Below are 11,225 nucleotides of genomic sequence, written 5' to 3'. Positions count from 1 at the left end.
TCCGGGAGCCGCCGCGCGACTCGGTGACCGGACTCCCGGTGACCGCCGGCGGGCCCGTCACCGGCCCGGAGTCCTATAGTCAATAAGGCTGCATGCTCAAAGTCAAGAAAGCACAGTGTAAACTACAGGCGTTAACCATTATAGTCAACATATGGGTCATACAGTCAAAATCTCGGCTTCCGTAGTCAATGTTTCTTTGATGCGACCGGCTTTAGACGCAATTATATAACTTGTTTATAAATTAATAACGTTTTTGTAAACTAAACGACGTAGAAATAGAATGTTTGGGCCTTATATGTGCGCGATGTAAACCCTTCTGGGGTTCACGTATAAGTAATTGTACACACGTTCAAATCATATCAATGTTATAAACATTTATCCCTGATCGGCTACCAGTTCGGAATCACTTCTAGAACCTAATATAATGTTGTTATATTATAAGTGATTTATATGGGGCCGACCAAGCGAAGCATCGCGATCTTGCATCTACAGCTGCTGAAGCCTCCCCTTTTAAATGTGTCGATTAAAAGTGTTTTAAAACCAAAAGCAAAAGAAAATGGCTGTCACGGTAGCCAGTTAGCCAGTTGGGTTGAGAGCATGGTGCGAGGAGGTGGGGGGCAGGGTAGGAGGACGGCATGAGCAGAGAGTCGATAGGAATGTGAGATGTCAGGACATCATACGAATCGCTGAGCTGCATGACTCGGGCAAGGGCAGAAACAACGAATTTATCAAAGGTACAGTATGAGGTCGTTTGCATAGGTGTGAGCGGAGGGAAGAGGAGTGAAGGTTCGCAGTCGGAACGATGCTTCAGAGTGTTCTCGCATTATTTTCAATCTCTATCAGTTTTCACCTCTAATTCTAAGACGAATGAGTCCCCAAGTTTGCCTATTTCTAGAGACTCCCTCCAAACAATCCCACTCTCCAACGTTGTACCATTCTGATATTTTGTGATTGTTTGACAGGTAGATTGAAGTAAGACGATTGTCACCTGTGAGGAAAAGTAATGTCTTTGAGAGGAATGCTCATTCCCTGTAGCTCCAAGATCGCTGAAATGGTTAAGAACGACTTTGTTTTGCCCCGTCTTCGGCATTCAAGTTCAGCTCCCTCGTTGCTTTCGCTCGTTGAGGCAGCGGAGATGGATGAGGACGAGCGAGTGAAGGCGACAGAGCATGGAGTGAAAGGTGGGCGAGGATGGCTCGAGCAGCAGAACGTGCCGCAGGCCTGCAGGAAGTGGTCCAAAGAAGAAGCGATCAACTCTTTGTTTCAAGTTCCCAATGAGAGTGACAAGGGGTTAAAGCATGTCGACAGTATGGAGCTCATCCCGGCGATGCTGGAGGAGAGTGAGCTGCATCACGTTGGGCACGTTCCTCCTCCGCAGAAGGAGAGGACGTCGGTGAAGATTCCTGACAGGTTTGCGATGCACGAGCACGAACACAGCTACGAGCGCGAGGAGGAGGAGGACATGGCGGATGCCTGTCCTCTCCGCGCGTGCTCTCTCCCCCACGTGGACTCTGTGGAGCTGATTGGTAAGCTGCTTGACAGTGAGTGTGACGAGCGGGCGGGATGCCAGGAGCCGCTCGCGAGCCCTCTAGTGGGCGAGAGGAAGAAGCAGAAGCGTCTGATGCATCATGTGGTGTTTGCTGGGGCAAGAATCGATGATGTTGAGATGCTGATGAATGCAAGGTGGTTGAGGGTGGAGAAGAGCTGATATGAGAGAATATGCGCAGGATGCGCCGTTGTTAAATAGTTCCTCTGTTAAACTTGTGAGATAAACTGAGAAAATGTCACGTACAACGACGTTAAAGCATGTGTTGTGAAATCAAGGGGCGATGTGGATTGTTGGGAGGAAGGGAGAGAGGAAAACAATCAAGCCCGCGTCAAGATGTACTCATATCACTCAAACAGCTGTTGAAACCATGATTTCATCGGCTTGCTCGCCTCGATCAGCAAGATTCTGCTCTCCTGTAACAACACCATGAGAACACTTTCGCAGGAAACTTTCGAGCAGCTCACCTGCCATAGGTAAACCTGACCATCCCTGATGAGTTTGCGATCTTCGAGGTGCTTAATGAAGACTTCTCTACCATCTCACTCGTCAGTCCACTGGCAGCAAACGGCCCAAAGACAAACCTGGCGGCAGTGGAGACATCTGCTTTCTGTGGGAGGGAGCGAAGAGGTCAGGAAGAGAAAAGTTCAAGGATCGATATGCAAACCTGATGTTCTAATAGTTGTTCGATGTACTCCCTGCCATCGGGGTGAACAAAGGACAAAAATTTCTTCTCCACCTCCACACCGCCTTTCTTCTGCTCCCGGTTCCCTTCGCTCTCTTTTCCTCTCTACCTTTTCCTCCTCGTCCTCCTCCTCCTCCTCCTGAGCTATCATTCTCTTACCTGTACATCTCCCACGCTTCCTCGACGCTCACAACGATGTCCAACTCAATGTCGACCTGGTTTCACAACACTGTCCCTTTCGTGCTTCCCCCCGTCTCCTCTCCTCTCCTCCCCTCCCCTCCCCTCCCCTCCCCTCCCCTCCCCTCCCCTCCCCTCCTCTCCTCTCCCCTCCTCTCCTCTCCTCTCCTCTCGTCTCGTCTCGTCTCGTCTCGTCTCCTCTCGTCTCGTCTCGTCTCGTCTCGTCTCTCTCCTCTCCTCTCCTCTCCTCTCTCCTCTCCCCTCCTCTCCTCTCCTCTCCCCTTCCCTCCTCTCCTCTCCTCCTCTCCCCTCCTCTCCTTTCCCCTCCTCTCCTCTCCCCTCCTCCTTGTCACCTTCTCGTAGGTGATGTCCTGGAACCCCGCCCTCTCCAGCTCCGCTTTCAGCTGCTCCACCTGGGTTGCCCAGCGATCGGGATAGCAACCTGAGGAGGGGGAGGAGGAGGAGTCAAGGGGAGTGACAAGCGAAGGATCCTGGAGGAAGACCAACCTTGCTGCGGGGGAAGCTGCTTCCGATCGGGCACAAACGCATCCAACACCTTCATGGTCAAAGATGCAAAGTTCAGTGCCACTGTAGCTGCTGCTGATGATGATGATGCTGATGGTGGTGGTGGTGGCAGCGGCGGTGGCGGCGATGGTGGTGGTGGTAGTGATGGTTGGGGTTGGTGGTGGTGGTGATGATGGTGATGGTGATGACGACGACTATGACGACGACGGTGCCTCTTGTTAGCATCTCCCTCCTTTACTCACAGCTAGGAGGGGTCGGAGGACATCAGCTTCCTGCATGCACCTCAGACTTGAGCGAAAGGAGGAAGAGGAGAACCTCGCTGGCAAAGTCAACCAGGAGGAGCTTGCCGCCCAACTTGAGCACACGCTGCAGGACGATCAAGAGGAGGAGTGATAAGGCAAGAGAGGGAGAGGGAATAAGGGAGGGAGACAGAGGGAGCGGGAGAGGGAGCGAGGGGGGAAGAGGCAGGCGAAAGTGGAGGGAGGGAGGGAGGGAGGGAGCAGGAGGGGGTGGAGGAGAAGGTGGAGGAGAGGAGAGGAATACTCACAAAGGTTTCATCCGCTACTTTAGAGACGTCGACGTAAGGGAGGAGGAAGGAAGAAGAAACCTGCAGTCGTCAACCGTTCGAAGCACAAGGGGGGAGACGGACCAGGTCGAAACTTTCGGCATCGAACATGAGGTTGTCTGGAGAACGTATCAATGCAAACAAAGAGATGGGGAGACAGGAGCAGCAGATGAAGAAAAACTGGAGGAGATGAAAGATCGGGAGCAGCAGCAAGATTGAGAGATGGAATCATGAAAAAGAAGACTTGTAAAGCAAGAGAAAAGTCAAGTAGTTTCACCAGCATTGCAGCCGAAGAATTCTATATTCTTTACGTTATTCTGCTCTGCTCGTGCTCTTCCCATGACGACTGATACAAAGTCACAACGTCATTACAGTCATCATGACCCACGATATATCTAACCCCAACCCGCTCTCCTTCTCAATCATTAAATGATCTCCTCCATTCCTCCTCCTCCTCCTCCTCCTCCTCCTCCTCCTCTCCTCCTCTTCCTCGTCCTCGTCCTCCTCTTCCTCCCCATCCTCCTCCTCATCATCATCATCATCATCATCATCATCAGCAGCAGCAGCAGCAGCAGCATCAGCATCAGCATCAGCATCACCATCATCCTCATCCTCATCCACATACTCATGCTCATGATCATCATCATCATCATCCACCAACAGTCCTACCCCCCGCCGCCCCCCCGCCCTTTTTCGAGAGCAGACCGCTTCTCGCTGAGATATCTGTCGACAGGACGGTGCTGTCTTGCAGCATCTTTGCGATGGACTGCAAGAAGAGCGTGAGAGAAACAAACAGGCAGGTTAAAGACGGAAGAAACATGGGAAGAGGAGAGGAGGGGAGGGAGAAGGAAGGAGTGGATGAGAGGAGAGGGAAGAAGAGGAGAGGAGAGGAGAGGAGAGGAGAGGAGAGGAGGAGAGGCAGCGGCGTTGGAGGAGAGGACAGGAAATCTCTTTGAACATCCTCACCAGAGAAGGTTCTCCTACACTCGATCCGATGTCTAAGATCTTAGGTAACTCCGTATCCTGCCAGCTGGTCAACCGGTGGGGGCAGAGGGCAGGGCAAGACCTGCATGAGAGAGGCGGCCTTGGAAGCGACGGCAGAGTAGATGGGCTTGAGAGCAGGGAGAAAGTATCTCGAGTACGGCATGTGAAGACGATTCCAGAGCTCGAAGGTTTTCTGCTCCTCCGTTAGAGGCATGAATTCCTGCCCAATGAAAGAGTCTGGTCAGCTCAACCCAAGAGAGAGGGGAAGCATGCCTCGTCTCTGGGCTTGTACTTCATCGGGTGATTGTCAGCCGCGTCTTGACTGGACATGCCTCGAGACCCTTCACTTGCTCCCCACCATGACCCCGATCCTCGCGTCGACGGGGGATGCTGCCGGATCCTGTGTTGGCACGGTGGACGACTTGACAGGACCGGGCATCGGAGAAGAGGGGGAGTGAGGGAGGAAGCATGATACGATCTAGAGCAGGAGGGAGGAGCAGGAGCAGGAGGGAGGAGGAGGATTCCAGCCTGCATCGCAGCATGTACCGCCCTCTTCTCGCCCCACCGCCACGCCATCTTGCGCCTTCTCGATGTGCCCTCTTCCCCGCTCGTAAATGTGGACCTCCTCCCCACTCAGTCCCTACTCTTTAAGACATAGGGACCCCACCCTCTACCGCCCCCACAGTTTCCTAGGAAGTGCCCCTGCTATAAGCGAATATCTCATTTTTCATAATTTCAAAATATTACTAAAACTAATTGTTTTGTTTCACAATGAGAATCTTCAGAATGATATTTTTGAACAAAATGTTTGAAATAGTCAGATGAAAGTACTACCTTCGAAAATTGGTCGCAAAATCCAGAAGGTTCGGAACTGAACCTGTGGATTCTACGTGAAATGGCCTGAAACGAAGAAAGAATGAAGCGAAGGAAAGAGAAGAGAAGAGGAAAGCAAGTAGAAGAGAAGTAGATGAGACGAGATCAGATCAGATCAGATCAGATCAGATCAGATCAGATCAGATCAGGTCAGGTCAGATCTTGTCTGGTCTGGTCTTGTCTGGTCAGATCCGAGCAGACGAGACGAGACGAGACGAGACGAGACGAGACGAGACGAGACGAGACGAGACGAGACGAGACGAGACGAGACGAGACGAGACGAGACGAGACGAGACGAGACGAGGCATAAGGAGAGAGTTGGCCGAAAGTCCGATCGCAGGAATGTATGAGCCAGCTGGGTTTGCTTCAAGTTTAGAGCATACAAGAGAAGAAAGAGAGGAGAGAGGAAGAGGGGCGATGTTCTGCAGCAGGGGTGAGGTCTTTCAAGGGGAGGTTCTTTCTGGGCATGCGCTTGCTGATCCTCCTAAGTCTTTGAGCAGGCTCAGATGTACTGAGAAGAAGAGATGGAGGAAGAAGAGGAGAGAATAATCCCAGAGTTCACAAGCGAGGTCAACGACACAGCTTGTACGTCGGCAGAGGGAGGAGGAGGAGGAGGAGGAGGAGGAGGAGGAGGAGGAGGAGGAGGAGGAGGAGGAGGGAGTGAAGCAGACACGATGGAGGTAGAAGAGATTTCGAGGGACCGGCTCAAAAGGTTCAGGGCGCTCCAGATCACGAAGCCCTCCTCCTTGAATCAGGCCATCAGCGCTTGGCTCGTCGGCAACGGATCTTTCGGTCAACTAGGCACGGGGACAAACAAGGACAGCATGGTGCCCGTACCTGTCTCGCTGGGAGGGGCGGGAGCGAAGAGGATAACGAGGATGGCCGTAGGGAATCACGTCCTGTGCTCGACAGCAGATGGAGAGGTAGGGGGAAGAGAGGATCTGTGCTCGCTGCTGCTGCTGACGGACGTCAACCTTGCAGGCCTTCTGCTTCGGGCTCAACGACTGCGGCCAGTGCAACGTGAGGAAGGAGGTGGAAAGCTACGTCCTCCTCCCCATCCGCGTCAACCTCGACAACGACCTGTCCATCAGGTCCATGGCGGCGGTGGACGTGGCATGCGGAGGACAGCACTCTGCGCTCATCACCAAGGACGGCGAGCTGGTGACCTGGGGGAACTCTGACAGAGGACAGTGCGGGCACGATACCTTCCGCTCCTCCCAGGTCCCGCGGCTGATCCGATCGCTCAGAGAGCATTACGTGATGCAGGTAGCGTGCGGAGAGTCGCATACCCTCATCCTTACCAGCACATCCCAAGTCCTCTCGTGCGGGCTGGCGGCCTACGGGGCCCTCGGGCACGGGGACGGGGAGGACTGCTGCACTCCCCGAGTGATCGGCGCGCTATGGTCGCTTCCTGTCGTGCAGATCGCAGCTGGGGAGAATCATAGTGCTGCTGTAGTGAGCACAGGAGAAGCGCACATGTGGGGGCTGAACAAGCACGGGCAGCTCGGGCTGAGAGCGGAGGGAGGAAGAGGGGAGATATCCATGGCGGAGATCAACCAGGCGATGCTGTCGACTCTGTTGGAGATGGGGTATGCGCAGGAGAAGGCGGAGGGCGCGCTCATGGCTAGCAACAACGTCGGGGTGGACGCGGCAATCGAGTGGATGCACTCGAACGAGAAGGAGGACATCAGCTGGACCCCGCAGAAGGTCAGCTCGCTCAGCAACGTGAAGCTAGTGGCGTGCGGGGGGAACCACTCCGTCTTCCTCTGCAGCGACCTCAAGGTTTACAGCTGCGGCATGGGGAGCAAGGGCCAGCTCGGACACGGGAGCAGGAGGGACGAACATCGTCCAAGGAGGGTAGAAAGGCTGGAGGAGCAGGAGATATCAGAAGTCTCCTGCGGCTACGAGCACACGCTCTTCCGTGACTCGAGCGGCGTCCTGTTTGTGTGCGGGTCCAACGAGTACGGGCAGCTGTTCTTGGGGAGCGACCACCAGGAGGCGCTGACGCCCGTTGAGATCTCGGCTGACCTCAAGGAGCAACACCTTGCTCGCATGCCCTTCAGCCCCGTCGCCGCCAAGGCCTTGAACTCAAGCTTCCTGCAGGTGAGTCCTCCTCCTCCTCCTCCTCCTCCTCCTCCTCCTCCTCCTCCTCCTGCCTCCCTGCCTCTCTCCTTGCCCTCTTCTTCTCCCTCCCTCCCTCCCTCCCTCCCTCCTTCCTTCTCGCCTCGTCGGTCTTCTTGGTGCTCTGCTCTCCTTCTCCCCAGTCTTGGAGCTACTCTTCCCCTGGTGCTCGTCGAATGCCTGCTCTTCTTGTTCCATCTTGCTCTCCACATCATCGCCTGATCCGCGCCCTTCAGGTTCAGTTGCTGGCAGCAGGAGGTCAGACCAGCGGGGTCACAATCGGAGCATATCAGGAGCTCTTCACTCACAGGATGCATCACTACGGTAAGGAGACGGGCATACCAAGGGGAGATGGAGGAGCAGGAGCAGGAGCAGGAGGGGGAGGAGAAATAGAAGAAGAGGAGCAAGAGGAGGAGCAAGAGGAGGCAAAAGAGGACTTCATGCGTAGGAGGGGGACTGAACGATTCGCTTACAGCTCTTCTTGGTTCTGTTGCTGTTCGTCAACTGCAAAAACTGATTGCCGAGTCAAGAACGAGATCGACTGCTGTAAGTTGTTGATACTCGTGAAAAATGTTGAAAAAGATGTGAAAGAAGCGAGAGGGGAAGAGGAGAGGATGAGGACAGGACAGGACAGGTCAGGTCAGGTCAGGTCAGGACAGGTCAGGACAGGATGGTCAGAAAGGAGAGAAAGGCTGCAGCGAGAGTCGCAGGCTTGAAATATACTATTTGAGATCAGCTCTCAGGTGCCGGAGCTCATCAACCAGACTAAGGTTCTCTTCTCCTCCTCCTCCGCCCTCAACGCTGTCTTCGCAAGAAGCGGAGGGGAGGGGATCGACTTCCTCGGAGTCGAGCTGGTCTACGTGGAGCTGATTCAGGCGCTGGGCGCGATGAACCTGCCGAGCCTGGTGGACGCGACGAGCAGTTTGCTCAACGAGATGCTCGAGCAGAGAAAGAAACTCAACGCTCAGGCCTGCACCGCCATGGCGAAAGCTGCGATCCTGCTGGCTCAAAACCCTGTGAGTTGGGAGGAGGGAGAAGGGGCAAAGGCAGAGGCAGAGGCAGAGGCAGAGGCAGAGGCAGAGGCAGAGGCAGTGGCAGAGGGAGAAGGTTGGGAAGGAGAGGAAGAAGAGTATGAAAAGGAGCAGCAGAGGGGGGAGCAGCTGAATTTGCTCAGGTGATGTGCAACGAGAGGTTTGGAGGGAACCTCATTCTACTTGTCTGCAAAGTGATCGCTGGCTTCGATGATGCAACGATGCAGCAGGTACAGGGAGAGAAAGTGTGGAAGAGAGGCAGAGGGGAGGAGAGGCGGAGGGGAGGAGAGGCGGAGGGGAGAAGAGAATGGGGGTAGGAAAGAGAGTGAGGGAGAGAAGAACGAGAGGGATGGAGAGGCGCCGAAGTCAAGGATGAGCAGCATGAAGGGCAGCACAGGGACGAGAAAAGTGACGAGAGGAAGAGGAGCGGAGAAGGAGCTAACGGGAAGAGGAGTTCACGGGAGCAGGTGACGGGAGGAGCTAACGGAGGAAGCAGATCGTGTCTTGGTGGTCTCGCAGTCCGCTCGATATCTTAGGCGCGAGGATCGTCTCCCCCCTCAACAACTTTCTCAGCAAGGAGATCGAGGCGATCAAACAAGTTTCCCCGCCCCTCCAGGACGTCATCGTCGTACTGGAGTTGGCGTACAAGGCAAACGCCCTCAAGGCTGTCGACTCGCCAAGTTTGGATGCGCGGAAGTTCTACAACCAGTTCATCTCGGAGCACATCGACTGGAACTTTGACTATATCTCGTGGAGGAGGGCCCAGCAGCTGCTGCCTGGCCCCGTCGCCTCCTACGACTTTTGGCGCGCAAACTTCAGCTTCTGCCGCTTCTCCTTCCTGCTCAACGACGAGGCAAAGTCAAAGCTGCTGCAGGTGGAGGCTAGCTACCGGCAGCAGCAGCAGCAGATCATAGGTATCGCAACAAGCTCGCTGGTCCAGCAGGAGGAGGCGACGGTAGGAGGGCTGCTGTGGAGCAAGAGGGCTCATGCAGCGAAGGCAGAGGACGGGTACTCCCTCCCTCCTCCCAGCAGCAGCGGCATCCCCCCGTCGCATCCTGCCTTCTGCATCATCCGACTGCGTCGATCTCACCTGTTGCAAGATGCGCTAGACGAGCTCTGCCGGCAGAGGAAGAGCGACTTGTTCAAGCCGCTCAAGGTTGTGTTCATAGGGGAGGAGGGAGTTGACGAGGGGGGGCTGAAGAAGGAGTTCTTCGCGCTCATAGTTCAGCAGCTCTTCGATCCCTCCTTCGGTATGTTCCTCCAGCAGGAGGAGACGAGGGTCCTCTGGTTCAACCCCTCCTCCCTCGAGTCCTCCCAGGAGTTCATGCTGGTGGGGTTGCTGCTGGGACTTGCCGTCTACAACCACGTGCTCCTTGACCTTCAGCTGCCTCTCGTGCTATGGAAAAAGCTTCTCTCCCTCCCCCTCAACCACCAGGACGTTGCCGATCTCAGTCCTGAGACCTCCCGCGGCCTCCTCGCCCTCCTCGAGTACTCGGGGCCGGGGGACGTGCAGGACGTCTTCTGCCTGACGTTCCAGGCAGCGATCGAGTCGTTCGGGGAGAGAAGGGTGGTGGAGCTGAAGGAGGGAGGAGGAGACGTGGAGGTAACAAACAGCAACAGGAGGGAGTACGTGCAGCGATACGTTGAGTACCTCCTGTCCTCCTCTGTCAGCTCGCAGTTCGAGCCCTTCAAGGAGGGGTTTCTCTTCATGTTCGAGCAGGAGGGGATTCTAAAGCTGCTCAGCCCGCGAGAGCTGGAGGTGAGAAAATGGAAGGGAGAGAAACGTAGGGAGCGAGGAAGAAGGCAGAAGGGTCATGAGGAGGGGACAGGAGGGAACGAGAAAGTACCAATTGCTGCCGCTGTGAGGAGGAGGAGGAGGAGGAGGGGTGGGAGGAGGAAAAGGAGCAGGAGCAGGAGCAGGAGCAGGAGCAGGAGCAGGAGCAGGAGCAGGAGCAGGAGCAGGAGCAGGAGCAGGAGCAGGAGGAGTGAAAGTTGTTCATGCAGGTGCTGGTTTGCGGGTCTCCAAATCTTGACTTCAAAGGGCTGGAGGAGGCAGCGACATACGCGGGCGGGTATAGCGCGAGCAGTCAAGCCGTTGAATGGTTCTGGCAGGTAAACGCGAGAGAGTGGAGAAGAGGAAGGGAAAGAAGTTGAAGAGGAGGAGAAGGAAATTGAGAGAGAATGAGAGCAGAGTTAAGGACGAGAACGGAGCAGCAGGAGCAGCAGGAGCAGCTGGAGCTGGAGCTGGTGCAGGAGCAGGAGCAGGAGCAGGAGCAGGAGCAGATTGAGGAGGTGCTGGAGCAGGAGCAGGAGCAGGAGCAGGAGCTGGAGCAGGAGCAGGAGCAGGAGCAGGAGCAGGAGCAGGAGCAGGAGCAGGAGCAGGAGCAGGACCAGCAGGAGCAGCAGGAGCAGGAGAGTTGAAAGGTCTGATTCTGATGCAGATTGTGCGCGAGTGGGACCTAGAGCATAAGAAATTGTTACTCAAGTTTGTGACTGGGAGCGACAAGTCTCCAATAGGCGGTAAGAACGAGCGAGGAAGAGGAAGAGGAGGAGGAGGAGGAGGAGGGAGAGAGAGGGGGGACAGAGGATGGGAGGAGGAGAAGTATGATGGAGGTGGAGAGAGAGGGGGGAACAGAAGGAGAAGGAGAGGCGGAGACGAACGAGCAGGAGGGAGGAGAGGAAAGGGATTGAAGAAGGTGATATGGAAAGCAGGTCTGT

The 11,225-nt window shown here is 55.3% G+C and overlaps 4 protein-coding genes across 4 annotated transcripts; 3 read left to right on the top strand and 1 right to left on the bottom strand.

The window, feature by feature from the left end:
* Window positions 1-959: 959 nt before the first annotated feature.
* GUITHDRAFT_155420 (hypothetical protein) lies at window positions 960-1,790 on the top strand. Its single transcript, XM_005822614.1, has one exon. It carries the CDS (start codon window positions 1,136-1,138, stop codon window positions 1,706-1,708), a length of 573 nt encoding a protein of 190 aa, XP_005822671.1. The 5' UTR covers window positions 960-1,135; the 3' UTR covers window positions 1,709-1,790.
* A 103-nt stretch (window positions 1,791-1,893) lies between these two features.
* On the bottom strand, window positions 1,894-4,645 carry GUITHDRAFT_118180 (hypothetical protein; the record flags this gene model as incomplete). Its single annotated transcript, XM_005822613.1, has 13 exons — window positions 1,894-1,962; window positions 2,014-2,080; window positions 2,131-2,156; window positions 2,214-2,244; window positions 2,391-2,446; window positions 2,762-2,821; window positions 3,216-3,299; window positions 3,481-3,540; window positions 3,583-3,617; window positions 3,776-3,844; window positions 4,204-4,264; window positions 4,465-4,521; window positions 4,565-4,645. 13 exons carry the CDS (start codon window positions 4,643-4,645, stop codon window positions 1,894-1,896), a joined length of 756 nt encoding a protein of 251 aa, XP_005822670.1.
* A 1,820-nt stretch (window positions 4,646-6,465) lies between these two features.
* GUITHDRAFT_57398 (hypothetical protein) lies at window positions 6,466-7,380 on the top strand (the record flags this gene model as incomplete). The annotated part of the gene is made up of 2 exons (XM_005822612.1): window positions 6,466-6,932; window positions 7,077-7,380. Coding segments are annotated over 2 exons (771 nt in total), but the record flags the coding sequence as incomplete, so codon positions are not given.
* A 2,187-nt stretch (window positions 7,381-9,567) lies between these two features.
* Window positions 9,568-11,029, top strand: GUITHDRAFT_46418 (hypothetical protein; the record flags this gene model as incomplete). The annotated part of the gene is made up of 3 exons (XM_005822611.1): window positions 9,568-10,266; window positions 10,512-10,619; window positions 10,949-11,029. Coding segments are annotated over 3 exons (888 nt in total), but the record flags the coding sequence as incomplete, so codon positions are not given.
* Between the last annotated feature and the right edge of the window lie 196 nt (window positions 11,030-11,225).

Source organism: Guillardia theta (genome assembly GCF_000315625.1).
Source record: "Guillardia theta CCMP2712 unplaced genomic scaffold GUITHscaffold_122, whole genome shotgun sequence".
Taxonomy (NCBI): Eukaryota; class Cryptophyceae; order Pyrenomonadales; family Geminigeraceae; genus Guillardia; species Guillardia theta.
The sequence above is the reverse complement of the archived record's forward strand: the minus strand, read 5'-3'. Positions and strand labels throughout refer to the sequence as shown.